A 19,252-nucleotide genomic window follows, 5' to 3' on the forward strand; every position below is an offset into this window, starting at 1 on the left:
ATTCTGACTGCTGTTCAGATGGTTGTCATGAAAGAGAGACCTCTGGCCCAGGGGAAACGCATAATTGTCATTACCTGAATAGCAGCCCTTAAGGCTGAAACTAAGGCTAGCGGCCCAAACTTAAAAGCATTACATCCACTTTGGACGCAATGGGCAAAGTTTCTGACTGCCACTGATGTTGATTATGTTTTTGATCCAAAACTCCAAAAACAAGTATTTCCTTCAATATGAACTTGAATAACCAATGCCTACAAACATTGTGCCTCTTGAACAATACTGGATCATCATTTATACTGATGGCTCAGCTCAACCAGAAGTAGGTACCAAATACCAATATTGCACCGCTTGTGCAGCCGTGAGCGGGGTGATATGCGTTGGTACATTCCTCTCTCAACATACCCACACCCAGACCCTAGTGGACAGCACCGAACAACTTGCAGAGCTTAAGGCTTTAATCTTGGCACTGGCACAAGTGGATCCTGGACTTTCTACACTTACTGAGTATGATTCATACTACTGAGTCCTGTCCTTCAATGAATATCTGCACTTTTGGTGCCAAAATGGGTTCAGCGATTCAAAAGGGAACACCATCAAACACAGATTTGGGGAGGGTAGCAGATCTTAAAGACAAGCTACAAACTGCCCAGGTAGTTCATACATTGGATCACCAACGTGTTGGGGTACATGTTGTAGGAAACACTTTGGCCGATGAGGCAGCCAAATCAGCAGTTGACATGGCTTCTGTTGCTATGATCACTTGCTACTAGGGATACTAGGGGCGGGTGATCGTGTGATTTCCGACCAAGACCAGAGACTAAATCTCATTAGAGCAGTGCATGAGGGGGTTGCTTATGCCCATAAAGGTGTGGCGGCTACTATTTCATTACTTCAAAAAGGCTACTGGTGACCAGTTCTATACAAACAGACCAAACAGTAAATTCTTTGTTGTGACATCGGCCAACAAATAACAGGGTCCACCGTCTAAACGCCCACCGCAGACATCTCTCTTGGTTTCTAACAAACCACTTCAACGTGTGCACCTGAACCATTGTGGTCCCTCACAACCTGATGGTGCATACAAATATATTTTAGTCACTGTTGATTCATGCTCCAGATTTCTATAGGTATGGCCACAAAGTTTGTCTGAAGCTCAGAGATTTGAAAGTCTTTATTGGCACATATGGAGCTGCAGCTTTCCACTCGGACCAGGGCCCTGCCTTTGCCTCCAGGGCATTCAGGGCCACAATGGCAAAGATGGCTGTTCAACTCCATTTCTCGTCTCCCTACCATCCCGAAGGAAGTGTGGTCGTGGAGCAAAAAAAATGAAACTTAAAGCAACCCTTTACAGCAAGATTATGACTCGTACCTAGTAGTAGGCAGCACCACTTGTATGGAGTCGAGAGAGCACTAAATAATCTGCCCAGAAGGGCTTTGGGAGAATGTGCTCCATACAAAGTCATCTTTGGTATACCTATGTATGTCCCAGACATTGATGGCTCTGGCGCAGTAGTGGCAGAAACACCTTTTGATAAGTGAACATGTCACTGCCTTGCAGGAATTACAACAGTGTTGTGATGAAAATTCATCTGCACAAGCCACCACCTTGGAAATTAGGGACTTACCAACAACATCCACCGGCTGGATTCCAAAAGTTGGTGATCTAGTATAAGAAAAAGATTGCTGTAAAGAAGGAATTTGGCCTATCATACAGTGCACCAGTTCCAGTCCGGGGAATACACGGTACCATAGCAGGTATTTTACCACCGCTGCCTGGTTCTAAAGAAAACCGCTTCATTTCAATTGATAATGTCAAATTACACCAGGAGGTCAGTCCTGCACAGTGGACCACAAGGATTCCTGTGTAGTTCCTGTACCCCTTTTACTACCATTCAGGATGTCCCTCTACAAACATTAAACAACAATGACGATACCTCCCCGTGCTAGGGGAAGGTGGAAAATGATCTTTCATTAGTGACTGTCAACACAGCAACGACAAGAAATATCAAAAATTCTGAATTATGTTACTCAAATTCAACTCAAATGGATGGAATGGTTTACTATGAACCACCAAGGGATACATCTGTCAGTTCTCCTTCACCTGCATCGGCTCCAGTATTTTCACAAATTGCTTCTGGTTATTTTGCCTACATCAACAATTGAAATTCTTTCCCACCTGTATCAAAAGCACATAAGCTTTTCAACTGCGTGAAAAACAACTATTTGATTCATTCATGGCATTATCTGTGGATATATCGGACTTAGCTTGCCTTCCTGTTTTGGATTGGTTTTGTCATGGTTTTCTTTCTGCTGATACACAGTCACTACCTTCCGGAACGCTCTGCTATTGGACTGGTGGATGTGGTTTTAAGTCCTCACATAAGGTCTGAAGAGACGTGTCCCTAGTGAACATTTCAAATGTTTTCGATTCGAGATAGGATTGTTTGGGAAAAACAGAAATGATTCAAGCTCTGTATGTATTCAAAGTTTCAATGAACTATAACACCAAGGGTTGTTTCTACTGACTGGGATGTAAAAACAGATGACTGTGCTTTCTGAGGTTGAATATTACACTATATTTGAAAGTGAAGATATTTATCAGACAACTGTAAATTATGGGGAAATGTTTTGCTACCACCGTTATCAACATTATTTTCTGCACACAGCCAGGACCCTGAGAACTGTTTATAATTCTATAATGGGAACACTGTCCGACGCCGCCAGTGGGGAGATTTAAAACATATGTAGAAAAGTTCTTGTATTTTACTGGGCAGGATATAAAAAATGCTGAGTCTAATTATTTTGAACTGCCACCTTCAAAATTACAGAACATGTTAACTGATACAAAATTGATTTATTCTGATTCCTTTGTTTCCCAGTTGCCTATAGAAGTCTATGAATATTGGTTAAAGTCGATCGACTTAAAGTGTGAGGAACTAGAGATTGGCAAATACAGGGTAAGAAAGCTCTATGTAGAGCATGCCTTATGCCATTACAAATTATATATCTAGATGAAACAGTAAAACAAACTGGTTGCTTAGGTCTGGCAAAAAAAATTAATAATTTAACGCAGCCAGTATTCCCTCAGCAGCCATATCTAAAAAAAATGGCAAAAGATTTGAAATATTCACAGAAGAACAGCTTGATGCGTGGTTTCCAGACAGCACCTTTAATTCAACACTTTCAGGTCCCAAAGAGTGGTTATTGTGGCCAGTGGACATACATGGTTGTCATTCGTGTTCTTTGAACATCACACGGGGTTTTAGAGCAAGCTGGCCTGACTCTTGTTACATCACAACACTCTGGTTTGTCACCACATATAGCGCAGGCAAACTATATCAACAATGGTTAAAATTCTTTCATACTATCAGCTATTAAAGAACACCTTAGACTCCTGTCAGAAGATATAGACTTGCAAGATTTTTTGTTAGGTCCGAAGAAACCATGCACAAGTGTTTCTTATATGCAATACATAATAAAATTTGGAAGCTTTCCCAAAAGGAAGCTGCTACCCAGTTAAGGTAACCAGAACAGGAACATTTGCAGAAAGTTCTAGCCATTGTCGATAATGGTATGTGCACATTGTTTAAACGCATTTACACCCTAAAAAACATTGTGTCATCTGCAACTGACATCATTCAAAGCGACATGTCATTTTTTACATCATGGACATAGTGAAAGTAAGTGCATTATTGCAGTTTGGTTGGACATTACAAGTTCTTAGAAGTGGGTGCGTGCCCTGGCAATATGTTAACTCTAGTAAGTAATTTGCAACATTTTATTTGATGACAAATAAAAGACAATGGCTAAGAAAGAAGCAACTTACATCATGCTTAACATGGAAAAGTTAGAAAAGTTGACTTTTACTGTGGTGGAAATTCCATCAGCAGTGTGGTTAATACACAGACTAGTTAATCTGCCCATTTCAACATTCCAGTTTACTTTGGGCCTGAAATACTTTCCAGTAGGCAGATTTGATTGGCTAGGAGATAGTTACATTCATGAGGTGTGGGAGCTACACTTTATGTATAAACGTTTCAATGGTATGAGGGAGGTCTTTCTTAGTGAAAGTGAATGTAAGACTTCTGTGAGCCATTTGATGATTTGTAAACTGCTGTCCTTGCACGGAGCTTGTAATGCTTCAGTAGAAAAAACTTAGCTTGTTATGTGAAGTGAGTTCCTGTCCCTTTTACGAATCCATGAATATCAGCCACAACGAATATGCGAATGAGCCAAAAAATTAGTAATTTTTTTTATTTTTTATCACAGACTCTTTCATACACTGATTCATTCAGTCATACATGCACTCAGAGACTAATGCATCCACAAACATACCCACTCAGACTCTCACACCCACTTTCAGACCAAATCAAACACTCTCGCACCTACTCACGGATACATTCACATAGGCAGTCCCTTTAGCCATCCCCACCACGCATGACCAAAGGGCGTGCCCATCATGAGGTTTGGTGATTGTGGGGGCTGGCTGCAGGGCCTGGCCTTGTGGTCAACCCCTGCTGCGCAGGACTGGGTGGTTATAGGGACTTGACTAGAGAGTCTGGCACCAGGCAAGACTCTGCAGCCAACCCCTGCCACACGTGGCCAAAGGCCTTGTGCGGCGGCAGTTGGATGAACGTACAAGTCAAATTATTTTATGTTAAAAAAAATTAAAAAAACTAGGCATTCACTGAACAAAAAAAAAAAAAAAAAAAGGTTACAGGGACATTATAGTTAGGAAATAGAATTTAAAACAAAATACACCATAGAACTTCAATGAAAAAAAACAAAGGTTACAGGGACATTATAGTTAGGAAATAGAATTTAAAACAAAATACACCATAGAACTTCAATGAAAAAAACAAAGGTTACAGGGATGTTACAGTTAGGTTCTGAATTCACTTGTACAAAACCATTGAAATGCAGTAGATATAGTTAGAGTTATTTCAAGTAACTATAACTTGCACCCTAAGGTAACTATACCTCCTGCCTTCCCCATGCACAGCTAACTACTCCACATAATATGTCATTGATGACACCATCTACGGCATCATTGCTTTTATCACTACAACATTTGCAATAAAATTATTGATGAGAAAACTGTGCTGGGCGAGAACATTTCTTGTTTTCTGCGGTTGTGAATAAGTCTATTTGAGGACAACCCCACATGTGTAATCTGCTTTGTACAAACTCGTTGTGAAGAACCCACTTGTGGTTTTCCCGAAGAACCCTGCTTAGTGAGTCTGCTTGAACGTTTTGAACCTCTGGAAGATGAATTGCTGTGATTCTCAGGACTCTCGCAATTCAATCAATCAATCAAGCACTGCATTTCTAAAGCACGCTACATACCCGTGAGGGTCTCAAGGCGCTTTGGGGGGGGGGGGGGGGGAAGGTTGCGGGGGGCGGGCCGCTACTGATCGAAGAGACAGGTCTTGAAAAATCTTCTGAAGGCCAGCAGGTCCTGAGTCTGTCGTAGGTTGGTAGGGAGAGTGTTCCAGGTATTGGCGGCGAGGTAGGAGAAGGATCTGCCGCCGGTGGTGGTTTTCCGGATACGGGGAATTGTGGCGAGGGCGAGGTTGGCTGAGCGGAGGCTTCGGGTGGGGGTGTGGAAGCTGAGTCGGTTGTTGAGGTATGTAGGTCCGGTGTTGTATAGTGCTTTGTGTGCGTGGGTGAGGAGTTTGAAGGTGATCCTCTTGTCGACGGGGAGCCAGTGCAGGCCTCTTAGGTGGGGTGTGATGTGGCTACATCGGGGGACGTCGAGGATTAGTCGTGCTGAGGCGTTCTGCATTCGTTGTAGTCTTCTCAGGAACTTGGTTGTTGTTCCTGAGTAGAGGGCGTTCCCGTAGTCGAGTCTGCTGGTCACGAGGGCCTGGGTGACTGTTTTCCTCGTGTCAGGGGGAATCCATCTGAAGATCCTGCGGAGCATCCGCAGGGTGTTGAAGCAGGACACGGAGACGGCGTTGACTTGCCTGGTCATGGAGAGGGTGGAGTCGAGGATGACCCCCAGGTTGCGAGCGTGGTCTGTGGGTTCCGAGGCTGTGCCTAGCGATGTGGGCCACCAAGAGTCATCCCAGGCTGATGAGGTGGGTCCGAGAATGAGGACCTCCGTTTTGTCTGAGTTCAGCTTCAGTCTGCTGTCCTTCATCCAGTCAGCTACGGCCTTCATTCCTCTGTGGAGGTTGGCTTTGGCGGTGTGGGGGTCTTCGTTGAGGGATATGATCAGTTGGGTGTCTTCGGTGTAGGAGATGATGTTGAGGTTATGTTGTCGTGCGACGTGGGCGAGCGGTGCCATGTAGATATTGAACAGCGTCGGGCTGAGGGAGGATCCCAGTGGGACGCTGCAGATGATCTTGGTGGTTTTTGAGCGGAAGGGTGGGAGGCGGACGCTCTGGGTTCTGCCGGAGAGGAAGGATGTGGTCCAGGCCAAGGCCTTCTCTTGAATTCTGGCGTCATGGAGGCGTGCTGATAGGGTCGGGTGGCAGACTGTGTCAAAGGCTGCTGATAGGTCCAGGAGGATGAGGGCGGCTGTTTCGGTGCTGTGGTTGCTGCGAAAGCCGGATTGGGAAGGGTCCAGGATGTTGTTGTCTTCGAGGTAGCGGGTAAGCTGTTTGTTGACAATATTCTCTGTCACTTTTGCCAGGAACGGGAGCAGGGAGATGGGCCGGAAGTTCTTGGGGTCTTTGGGGTCCGCCTTGGGCTTCTTCAGAAGGGCGTTGATCTCGGCGTGCTTCCAGCTTTCCGGGAAGGTTACTGTCTCGAAGGAACTGTTGATTGTTTTCCGGAGGTGGGGCGCGATGGTTGTGCTGGCTTTGTTGAAGACGTGGTGAGGGCAGGGGTCGGATGGGGATCTGGAGTGGATGGAGTTCATGGTTTTGATGGTGTCTTCGTTGCTGACGTAGGACCAGGATTGTCAGGCGGCTGGCGGTCGCAGGGGTGGTGGTCTCGGTGGTGGGTGCGGGGGTGTCGGAGTTGAAGCTGTCATGGATTTCGGTGATCTTGCGGTGAAGGAAGGTGGCTAGGGAGTCGCACAGATCTTGTGATGGTGGGATGTCGTCGGTGGTGGATCTGGGGTTGGAGAGTTCTTTCACGATGCCGAAGAGCTCTTTGGTGTTGTGTGCGTTGTTGTCTAAGCGGTCCTTGAAGGCGGTCCTGATGAGTGTCTGCGGGTGGCGCTCTTGTGGGCTGTGTGGCTGTCTAGTGCTCGGTTGTGAAGCCATTTCTTCTCCAGTTTCTGACAGGTGCGCTTGGAGACCCGGAGGGCTTCGGTGAACCAGGCGGCTTTCTTGTTGGTGTGGTTGGTTGTGGAGGTCTTGAGGGGCGAGGGTGTTGGCGCAGTTGTTGATCCACTGTTTGAGGTTAGTCGCGGCGGTGTCTGGGTCTGTGGGTGGTCTCAGGGCGAGGGTGGTAGTCAGTTGGTCTTTGGTGATCTTGCCCCAGCAGCGGTGGTGTGTGGTGGGTTTCCTGAAGGTGAAGTGGACGCATCTGTGGTCGGTCCAGTGGGGTTCGGTGGTGTGGCTGAAGGACACATGGGGGCTTGTGGAGAAGATGGGGTCCAGCGTGTGTCCAGTGGCGTGGGTGGATGTTGTCACGAGCTGTTTGAGTCAGAGGTTGGCGAGGTTGTTGATCAGGGCAGTGGAGTTGGCGGCGTCGTTGTTCTCGAGGTGGAAGTTCAGGTCCCCGAGGAGGATGTAGTCCGTGGAGGCGAGGGCGTGGGTGCTGACGAGGTCGGCGATGGTGTTGCTGAACTGTGGTCGTGGTCCGGGTGGTCTGTAGACGAGTGTTCCTCTGAGGGTGGTGTTGGGGTTGGTGTGGATCTGGAAGTGCATGTGCTCGGCGGTGGTGAGGGTGTCATCGGTGTTGGTCGAGACTTGGAGGGTGTCCTTGTGGATGATGGCGATTCCCCCTCCCACTCCGTTGGTGCGGTCTCTGCGGGAGATCTTGTAGCCCTGTGGGACGGCTATGGTGATGTCTGGTGCTGAGGTGGCATTCAGCTAGGTCTCCGTCAGGAAGGCGACGTCGGGGGTGGTTGTGTCTAGGAGGTCCCAGAGTTCGATGGCGTGCTTACGGAGCGGAGCGGGTGTTGAGGAGGATGCAGTGGAGGTGGTTGGGTTCTCTGGATGGTGGTTTGGTGATGCTGGTGAATCTGCAGTTCCGGCAGGCGAAGGGCCCTTGGGTGCGCTTCGGGGTGGCACGGTAGCAGGGGTGGTCTCGTCCAGTGTTGAGTGCGTGGAGGGTGCTGGAATCGTAGTGTAGTCTGGCGTTGCGGGGGGCGCGGGGTCCAGGGCGACCTCCATAAGAGGCGAAGTGGGAGGGAAGAGCAGGTGGGAGCGGGGCGGCCAATGGGCGAGGGCACGGGAGACAGAAGGGGAGCAGCGGCGGGAAGTGGGGGGGCACAGAGGGCAGTGGTGCAAAGGGAGCGCCTAGCAGAGAGACAAAAATCAGAGACAAAAAGCAAAAGCAGAATGCCAAAATATAAACAACAAGTTACAAGACAATTTGGGAGAAAAAGATTAGCAGTACAACCAACAGTCATCAGGGGTGGCGAACCCTCGGCAGCAGCGGGAGTGAGACACGGGCACCCAGGAGGAGCCGTGCGGCATGGGGAGCGACCAGAGGTCAGGTCGCACTCACTGCCGCGCGGCAACCTCCATAAGAGGCGAAGTGGGAGGGAGGAGCAGCTGGGAGGCGGGGCAGCCAATGGGCGAGGGCATGGGAGAAAGAAGGTCAAAGGGGGCGGGGCCGCAGGGGAGCAGCAGCGGGAAGTGGGGGGGGCACAGAGGGCAGTGGCACGAAGGGAGCGCCTAGCAGAGAGACAAAAATGAGAGACAAAAAGCAAAAGCAGAATGCCAAAATATAAACAAGTTACAAGACAATTTGGGAGAAAAAAAAGATTAGCAGTACAACCAACAGTCACCGGGGGCGGCGAACCCTCGGCAGCAGTGGGAGTGAGACACGGGCACCCAGAAGGAGCCGTGCGGCGTGGGGAGCGACCCGAGGTTTCCAGACTGGGCTTCGTGAGACAATGGCTGGATCTTGTTCCCCCTTGCTTGTTGAATAGTACATTGTTGTCATGTTGTCTGGACAAGCAGGGATTTCATCTTTGAAGACAGGCGAAATGCCTTCAGCACCAGATGAACCGCACGTAGCACAAGCAGACTGATATGGTTAGTAATTTCCCTTGGAGACCATGTTACCTGAATCTGAAAATGATCCATGTGCGCTTGCCAACCAAACAGAGAGGCACCGGTTACTTTTGTTTGAGAGGGAGCCTCTTGATGAAAAGGCATCCTTTGCAGGAGATTTGTTGGCGAACACAACCATTTCAGGGTTTGCATTGCTTTGGGAGACAGAGATCTTGTCCTCCCAGTTGCCTGAACCTTGCCTCTACTGATCATCAAGGCACTCTTGAAGTGGTCTCATGTGGAGACGGGTGTTTGGGGCCAGAGAAATGCACGAAGCCCTCGCGCCTATGAGAGATGACACTGTTCTCACTGCCGGATGGGAGACTTTCATGAGAGTGACACTTAAGACAGATCGATAACAGTCTCTCCTCCAAATGATACACACTTACATGTTGTGTTTTAATGGTAGCCCCTAGGTAAAGCAGAGCCTGGACTGGAGAAGATGTTGACTTGCTGTGACTGACATGCAGCCCTAGTCGATGGAGTACCTTGAGTGTCGGGTGATAGCTGGGCATCATGTCAGGGCGAAGATTTGATAAGCCAGCCCTTCCCTTTCCCTCAGGGTGCACCTGGAAGTGTTCCTGCAGTGTGAGCACTTGTCAGGGATGTGACTGTTAGGAAGGCAGGTGATGAAGACATCGTGAGGGTCTGACTTAGCCTTCTTCCTTCCACAGGCAAGACACTTATCAAACAAGATGTCATTTTATTTGACTAAAGACAATTTTTGTTCTGGACGAAAAAGACAGAAAAACAATACTACAGATGAAATCCGTCAAGTGAAGCAATTGTCAAAGGTTTTCAATTAGATTTTTGAAGGAAACAAAGTAATAAAAATCCACGCTTAGTGCTCCAAGTTCCTGTCATAAGGAGCCGAAAAAAACCTGAAGCAACTGTCAATTGCTCTGCATGATAGGATACTGGTGGTCTATTGGCCCTTAAAGGCGCAGACGCTGTTTTCACAGTTAAGTTAGGGCATCCCATCGGGCTTCACCATCCTCTCTTCCTTCATCTTTATATTAAAAAGAAGAGGGTGTGTGAAAGATTTAGTCAAATTACCTTTTTTCCAGCCAATCTGATTTCAATATATATGTGTGTGTGTGTATACATACATACATATATATATATATATATATATATATATATATATATATATACACATACATACACACATATAAGAAATTGGCCATTTCACCCTACTCATGTCTTGATTGCATATCCTGGCCTTACATTAGAAAGGCGAACATTTACACTTGAGAACACATTTTAACGAACTGCTCCAGAATCCCCGCATGTGGGCCGGACTATTCAAAGCTTATGGCTATCAATGGAGATCCCGTGACAGAGAATATTAGGTTACCTTATTACATTTACAATAAGTGCTAACCTTTGATTGGGAAAAGGTAGAAATGTTATATCCGGGCTTAAATGAATTGCAATTCAAACTACTCTTTAAAGGTAAAGTTGGATTTTAGATTACAATTTTGAAAATGCCTCCTTCGGAAAGTTGGCATTTTCAGAGGCCCTAATCTTTCTAAGACCTTCTAAGAGTATCCAGCTATCAGAGTCTGATAATTGCTTCCCGTGTCAGGTATGCATATTGGGCCAAGACAGTGAGCAGTAGGACCTGAGAGTAGCTGGGAGAGTGATACCTTGTCAGGATGTGAGGGGTAGAGCTGTTCCTTGCTTCATTAACATTTAAGATTCTGCCTCCAGCATACTTTCACAGTAACTTAACAACAGCCTTTTGTCACTCTAGCCTGGGAAGGGGAAGAAAGGGGAATGAAGAATTTTTCAGAACAAGCTGTGGAGGTGGGGTATACGTTTTCCCCACTTTAAAGGGTTGCACCAAGTTTAGTGGACTTTGAGCATCGGAACACTCCTGGAAAAGTGGACTTTACAGAATAAGGACGGCCTTGTTCCCCATAACTCTGCCCTATTACTTGAGACCTGACTTGTGCCCTGCTGCTTGAGGTCTCTGAGAAGGAAGACCGGATGAGTTCCCTTCATTGGTTAACCTGTGTGACTCCAGGGGTCAGTTGGCTGACCTCCTGTTCTGAGCTACGGGGACACAACTAGCTCCAGAGGCCTCCTTGTAATTGCCCAGCTGACCTGCAGCAACTGGCCCTGCCTGAGCTCTAATGGAGTAGGCTCCAGATACCCAATTCATGCCTACTCAGGTCCTGAACTCCATTGGGGTTGGCTTGAAGTTGTCACTTTGGACCGATCCACCAGAAACCCACAGTTATGCATTCTGCCACTTTGAAAACTACACATCTTTGGTCCTCCTGATTGGATGTTTGTTGTTTAACTCTCATTTTATTTATTAAAATGTACTTTATTTTTCTAAATTAGTGTGAGCTATCTCTTGCATTTTCACTTTATTACTGTTTGCTTGCTGCATAAATACTTAACACAGTGTCTTTAAGTTAAGCCTGACTGCTTCTGTGCCAATAAACCAGAGAGTTAAGCATATTAAGCTCAGAGATTTATTGAAATACTTTTGTGTTTCACCTCGACGAGGACTGTGGTTGTTGTTTGAGAAGGATTTTCACCCCCTCCAATCAAAAACCCAATTTCATATATGCAATTTTGCAATCCTTGATGTCTCTAACAAAAGTAAATATTTTCATAACTTCGAAGAAAACTATCGTCATGGGCTAGAGTAGAGATGATACGTTCAAGTGGTATATTGCTAGACGGGTTATTGAACAAGTGAGACAGTGCGACAGTTTAGATGCTATTTAAGATGATAAATGACGTTGGAAGCCAAAGATGGATAAACTAAACTCACAATATATGACAGTGAGTGAGGGTAGTCACAAATTATTTTAATTCACGCTGGGTTGTTTCTTTCAATGTGTGCAGTAAAGTTATTAAAATATATCTTATGCAGTGCTACAGCTCACTGGTTTACAGAGACCAATTCAATGCTCACCATAACACCATAAAGATTAAAATGCTGAGTTGCATTTTTTAAATTATGACTAAGCCATAGTCTATTCTAAGGCAAACGCTGGGTCATTTTTCTGATGTGGTACAGGGATATACAACCATTATATACTAATTTCACTTTCTAATGAAAGTCACTGGAACTTCGGATTACATAAACACCATTTTCTGGGTAGAAGTGATAAGGACCTATTTGCACACTGATTTAAGTTTTACGGACTGGTTAATGTGGCTCTACTATCTTTACAACTTGTGTAACTTATAGTGACAATGTATCTAAACTGAATATTTTAAAAAAACTAAAGGAGAGCAAGACCAATTATTTAGTTTCATCACAATATAGGTTGAGCTTTAAGTGTTAGCTGCACTTATTGAGTCCCTCAGTGGTATGCAAAAAATCATTTAAAGTCCCATATCATGCAAACCTTCCTACGGTTACTAATTAATTTGTTATGCCCACTGAAGAAATGTGTGTACATTGAACATGGTAAGAGTTTTAATGAGTCTTACTTGTAGCCTTCAGTGGTTAGAGAAGGAGGCCCTGGCGCATTTTACTCATACCTATGCATCTTTTGAGGATTTACGTAAAGTTCAACTAAAACATATATATTTTTTTTTTAGACAAACATGATATGCAAAAAATAGACTACTCTATTATTGCTCTCTGGCTCGAATAAAGCTATGTGCAGTTAGCTTGCTAAATGCATGGCTTGCACGTTCAAAGTTTGTCTAATGGAGAGAGACTGAAGCTTTTTTTTGTATTTTGTATCCCAAGCCCAATTCTATCCTATTTGTGAAAACAGTTTTTATATAATAATATTTACCTCTACAACACTGTGGTCCCAATCTGAAAGCTACCATTTCATACTGGGTCTAGTTATGAAGGAGACATCTCGGATATTGTATCATGCCTTGGGTCCAACTATGTGATACAGTGTCACAATCAAGGGGTCAGAGAGAGTACTGTGCTAAGCGATTGAAGTGGTGTCTCAAGTAATGAATGGGTGTATGGCGCAGCAAGGTTGGTCCTGGACGTTTAAAGATGAATCAATGGACAGTGAATGGACAAAAGAACCCTTCGATACCATCTCCAGACTTACAAACTCCTGACTTCAATATAACAAAACAGGACCTTTTTGGAGGAAAAGGACCCAATTGCCATTTTTTGGAGTGCATCTCCAGTAGGGATATGAATTTCAAAATGAGCAGCCCTTTGCCCAAAAGAAGAAAGGAAATCGATCCGCAACAAGACTTGTGCAAGGAAATCTACTCCACCACATTCAAATCAAGCATTGCTTAAGCCAATAGCAGGGGTGTGGAATTTATTAAAATATCTACTTGTCCAGGGGACAGGTTGCTTTTCAAATCTACTTGTCCTGTAAAAAGATCTACTTGTCCCTTTTGGTGCCATGTAGTGTGGCGACAAATTATGGCAGCAATCTCATTATGTAAGAGCTCTGATAATAGCCTCTCTGATTATGCCAGGGCTACTACCATAGTAGGGCTTGAATACTTGCAGTTTCAATCCCTACTGTAGCAATTTCCCTATTTTGCCACCTTTCTGCAGATCTGCATACTGGGGCTGGAGGAAGCAGTAAGCAATAGTTCCAGGGCTGGAATGCCTTTGAGTCTGCAAACCTACTAACCTGCATGTTTTAAAGATTTTCACCAGCTTCTCTCTAATATTTTCCCATAATAAGAAAGGTTGGACATTTACTCCTGACAATGGCAGAATTAGAACTTCTTCCAGGGTTGGGAAGAAAGTGGCTGGAGGGAAAATGAACTTGCAAATGCTCAATAGATTTTCACATGAGCACATCTACACATCGTATTTACCCATGCTAAAATACAGTTCACAAATATTTTATAGGGGTACGGCATATACCATGGGTGTACTTTTGTGACTTTCTTTAAGAATTTGGGGCCACATGTAGGTAGGTTCAGATTTGCGACCCGCAAATTGCGAGTCGCAAATCCGAATGTAGGATGGTGTCCCTGACACCATCTGTGATTCGCAAGGGCTTCGCAAATGCCCACCTCATGAATAATCATAAGGTGTGTCGCAATTTGCGACCCCTTTGCGAATGGCGGCCCTCACAGGGATGGTGGCCTGCTGGAGACAGCAGACCACCGTGTCTCTGACTGCTTTTCAATAAAGCAGTTTTTTTTTTTTTTGTAATGCAGCCTGTTTTCCTTAAAGGAAAACGAGATGCATTACAAAAACGAAAAATGAAACGTTTTCGTTTCATTTTTTCAGAGCAGGCAGTGGTACGCAGGACCACTGCCTGCCCTGAAATTTTTTTTACAGTGACATTCACAATGGGGAAGGGGTCCTATGGGGACCCCTTCCCTTTTGCGAAAGTGTTAGCACCCATTTGAAATGGGGACAAACTGCGATTGGTTTGCGCCCACGTTCGCGGTCACAAAACAATCTTACATTGCACTGCGAGTCGCAATTAGGAAGGAAACACCCCTTCCTAATTCCGAGTCGCACACCCGTTTTGCGATTCAGTAACCAGGTTACCGAATCGCGAAACTGGGTTTGTGCATCGCAATGTGCTTTTTGCACGTCGCAAACAGCGAAAGTCGCTGTTTGCGACATGCAAAAAGCTACCTACATGTGGGTCTTGGTCCCTAATTAGGTCTGGTGTTAACAAAGACATTTTGTTTTTATTAAACTTCTATTTCTCTCTCTTTCGGCTGGCTTTACTGTTAGTGATCGCATTCTGCTCTTCCACAAGGAGCATTTTGGCACACAAAGTAGTTTTGTTCAGTCTCGGGAACTACAGTGGCAATCAGTGACGTAACGAAACTGGAGGGTGCCCCTTTGCAAAGAACATGGAGGAGCCCCCTCTCCAGACTCACTCAGGGCAGGGGCTGTGCTGAAGGGACACCCTGGAGGGCAGCTGCGGGTCTTTGTTATGCCACTGGTGGCAACGTGTGCTTTTAGAGTTCAAAAACTTTTTTTTTTTTTTTGCCAGTGTTTGTTACAATGTTGAGGGCCTGGTAGCTCCCACAACAATAAAAAGTGTTACAAATGCCATGTCAAAACAAGACACGCATTGATGAAACTAAAAGACTTATAAAAATATGTCAGATCAGTTGGCTTTGTCAGTGTTCGTTTATTTTCATGCTTCCCATAATCGTGTTGAAAATGGTTACACTGATTTTCCATTAGAAATATTTTTGGGAAATACTAGCATGCATCAACATATTTTACTAAATGACACTTCATTTGCATCTAATCAGAGAGCATTCTGGGAGCATTATACTTAGCCTCATAGCCTAAACTTTTCAAACATGTGTATACACGTTTTTTTTTTTTTGTACTGGAACCAACGTCAGTAGTGAAGTGTGACCTTAAAACATTTATTTACAGCACTCACCCTAATAATGAAGGCTTTCAAATAATGAACCATAAATACAAGTTCGAACAGCATTATCTTTTGGAAACACATTACCTCAACTGCAGAGAGTTCCACTCTCTGTAAACAGGCAGCCAAAGGGTTTGTGCTGCAGAGGGTTGGGCCTACTTGTCCCAAGGACAAAGTAAACATAAAAACTTGTTGCCCTTGACCCCAAACAAGATGTCCCGGGCGTCGGGCGATAGGAATTCCACATCCCTGCAATAGGTTGTGCCCGGTAGATAGTGCAATAATCATTTTCTTCCTAAGCAAAGCAGCTATTTGCTCACTATAGAAATATTAATCTAAAAAACACAAACACTGTTGATGATTGTATTATGACAACTTTTGACTTTAATGCTCACCACAGAAAACTATGACTTTCACTGGTGTAAAGATAACGCACTATTGCCTTTCAACACAAAGCTGTTGCATAGCCAGACCTAAAGAAACGTGCAACCAAAGAAGTTAAACACGTAGGCATCTCTTGTTTACCCACGCTATTCCCACAAACTCTTTACCAAATAGGGAGAATCGTGTAGAGACATCAAATTAATATGTTGCAATAAACTCAAAGTTCATCAGGCCAGACTAAAGCAGTGTCTCCAGCTACAAACTCAAAACGTCCAGTTATTTTTAATGGTTAGTCAAACTTCAGACACATAAGAACAACAACAATGTAATAGTAAGCTCTCCCCATTCTGGCCTTCTGTTAAATGTCAAAATCTCTTTAACCATTCACACTATATTTATATCAAACTTTTATTCGAGGAAACTGAAATGTAACCCCATATTCCAAATATTTATACTTGCTAAGTTTTTAGCTCCCAAAACAGGGTCTACAAAAGGGTTTTTAAGAGAAGGTTATAACTATGTTGTCCCTTCGTGCCCTTAATATTCTTACTATCAGTCAAACCTGTGGTGCACTGGTTATAAAAAATAAAAAAATAAAAAAATAATTAAGCTCCTATTATTAAATGTGCATTAGAAAAGGATTGCCTTTTATGTATCTGAATTCCGTTACATCAGGACCTGCATGAGGATCTACCCGCAATGGTATTTGATTTACCAGTGTAAATCAGCGGAACTCAATACACTTGGTGCCTAAGAAAACTGTACCAATCTAACCCCATCCATCGACTTAATTGGAATTAGTCTAGAATGGAGGACTCATGATTGTATTACCTGTTTCTTCCATTCTCTATAACTAAATATTTAGGATGCTTCCAGAATTGTTTTCTTAAACTAGCAAGGCGGAATAAACTGGTACTATCTTTGTTTGGTAGGCTCTCTACCACAAAGATTATTTTCATTCCAGGTTATTTATTTGACAGACCAGCACAACCCAAACTCTGGCAAACCTATTATAAAAGGCTGAGAGCAAGCTATTGCTATTATATATATGCAAAGACCAAAAACAGCCAGTTTTTGTAGTCTACAAGAAAAGTGGTTTAGTTTTACCAGATGGAGTTAGAGGTTTATGTCGCGCAAATACCTCCTTCATCAACAGGAAAAATTATTTAACATAAAATGTGAAACTGAAATCTATGAAATTATTCACAACTTAATTATGCCTATGAAAGCAAGGTAGAGCATAAGTAAATGATGTACTGCCAACAATGAAAAATGATAACAGTATGCAGATCCTCTAGTGGATAAAACGATATGTGTACGCGGGAAAGGGAGCATGTCAAGACAAATAACTGCAACGAATGAACTGCCATTTTATGTCAGGTTTGTACTAACCCCTGGAGCTACAAAACTTCTCCTATAATATAAGCTATATAAAAACATGGAAATGGACATTCCAGAGGATTCCAGGTTTCAAATCTTGGGTGGAACAGATTGATCATTAATTTGCCTACAAAAACTACTCATAGAAGATTTGGCCCAAACTGTAATGCAAGTCCACTAAGCTTGGCATTGTGTTTTCTAGCACCATATATGTATGCCGTACACATCAATAGTAATGTGACACAAAGTCTGTGGAGCAGTCCTAGTACACACAAGATGTTTCTCACATTTGCTAATGGTTTATGTGTTATCTTATGACCCCCAACATCATACGTTCCTTAGATTGCATATTGGTACTTATCACAAACATGTTTCAAGCCACAAGTATGAGTGCTTACTCCTGGAAGAACCCCACTACACCCTCTTGACGTACAATAGACAAATGATGGAATGTGTTACAGAGAAGATGAATGCCAATTAAAGAATTTCAGTCAACAAACATTAAAAAAAATTAATCTGCCTCTTCCTATGTTGTCACCTAGTGATAAACTGCTACCCCTGACCTGCTGGGTGGCCCAGCTTATAAGGGCACCAGCATACAGCAGGTGCATAAGAAGGAATGTTTGATTGCATGTATTTCTATATACTTGATTGCATAGAATAAAAAATATATTACAGCTGGAAATGCGACAGAATATAACATTTATTTGGGGAACAGTTCATGTCAGGATCTTTGCTTTGGAAATTGAGCTATTCAGAACTACAGTGTTTATAGATCGTAAGAAGTTACCTGTAGGCTACCATTTCACATTCTGGAGTAGGCCAACTCAAAATTGTAGAATGCTAAAAAAGAAGATGGTGATATTTTATTTGAAATGCACATACACTCAATAGATAGAGCAATCACAAACAAACCTTTCTACAATTAAAAGGTAAGCCATTACCCTACCAATTGTTGAAGAAGGTCGTCCCTCAGAGTGGTAGTAAGAGTCCAGGCCTCTTCTCCCCTGGATATTAAATGAGCAATGATTCCTGCTGCAAAGTAACTGACTTCCACTTCAGCGCTGTGTAATAACCTACTTATGTGGTCTATAAATTCCTTCCACATTAGCTCAGAATGAAGCTCTTTGACTTCTGCAATGTTGTTCTAAAAAAAGAAATAAACCATTTAAATCATTTACTCATAATCATGGTATTTCATCATTAGCATCCTTGCTGAATTCATCAATATTGTGTATCTCTGCATCAGTGTGAAATCCTGCAACACATTTTTAAAAGATAATAATTATCTTCTGAAAAGTGGTTTAATAACTATAAAAACTAAAGTATGACCATCTTACCTGCAAGGCATATACTTTTACTTTTGCCATAACATGCAATTTCTTGAACCTTTTTTCCAGGGGGTGATTACCCCTCCAAGGAAGGGAAAAAAATCAAATAGCACCAATTCTTTTCTTCTAGTCTGTACCCGTGAGCTTGGCACTGCCCCAAGGACATACATCAAAAGAAAGGCACCACTGATAAGGAAAGTGACTATCCTTTAAAAATGGTGCCTCTTGTGAAATAACTTCTGCTAGTGGATAGCACTCATGACTGCAAATCCCAAACAGCAATCCTTCATTAAAGCACCAGGGACTGCTTTGTTCAGGTGGCAGAACCTCTGGCATAATGACCAACATGAGTTGGTAAAACAGCATTTGAAGCGTTTACCTTCCATGTGGAGCTTGATTGGGCCCTGGTTACCTTTATCACCTCCTATCAGGAAACGAACAGTGCCATGAACATCAGAGAAAATGACAGCCATTCTTTTAGGTCAAGTGGGCAAGCACTCTGGCCTGTGGTAATCTATCTGTGGGCTTTAACCATGCCCATTGCATGCCCATCACTCGTTCACGGGCTTGACTTTCAAAAATACTTTATCATCATTGGTAAATGTTTTACGTTTGTCCCTCCTTGGGACAGTTTGGTTACAGTCTTGGCCATCCATCC

The 19,252-nt window shown here is 43.8% G+C and overlaps 1 protein-coding gene across 2 annotated transcripts in view; it reads right to left on the bottom strand.

The window, feature by feature from the left end:
* The window catches only part of ZYG11B (zyg-11 family member B, cell cycle regulator), a 197,410-nt gene that overhangs the window by 29,954 nt on the left and 148,204 nt on the right, over positions 1-19,252 (bottom strand). For both annotated transcript variants that reach the window (XM_069232657.1, XM_069232656.1), the window contains 2 exons: positions 18,213-18,410; positions 18,054-18,106 (listed from right to left, as the gene is read on the bottom strand). In XM_069232657.1, the coding sequence (XP_069088758.1) occupies positions 18,054-18,106; positions 18,213-18,410 (251 nt within the window). The remainder of the gene's footprint in view (positions 1-18,053; positions 18,107-18,212; positions 18,411-19,252) is intronic.

Source organism: Pleurodeles waltl, chromosome 4_2 (genome assembly GCF_031143425.1).
Source record: "Pleurodeles waltl isolate 20211129_DDA chromosome 4_2, aPleWal1.hap1.20221129, whole genome shotgun sequence".
In the NCBI taxonomy this organism is placed as follows: Eukaryota; Metazoa; Chordata; class Amphibia; order Caudata; family Salamandridae; genus Pleurodeles; species Pleurodeles waltl.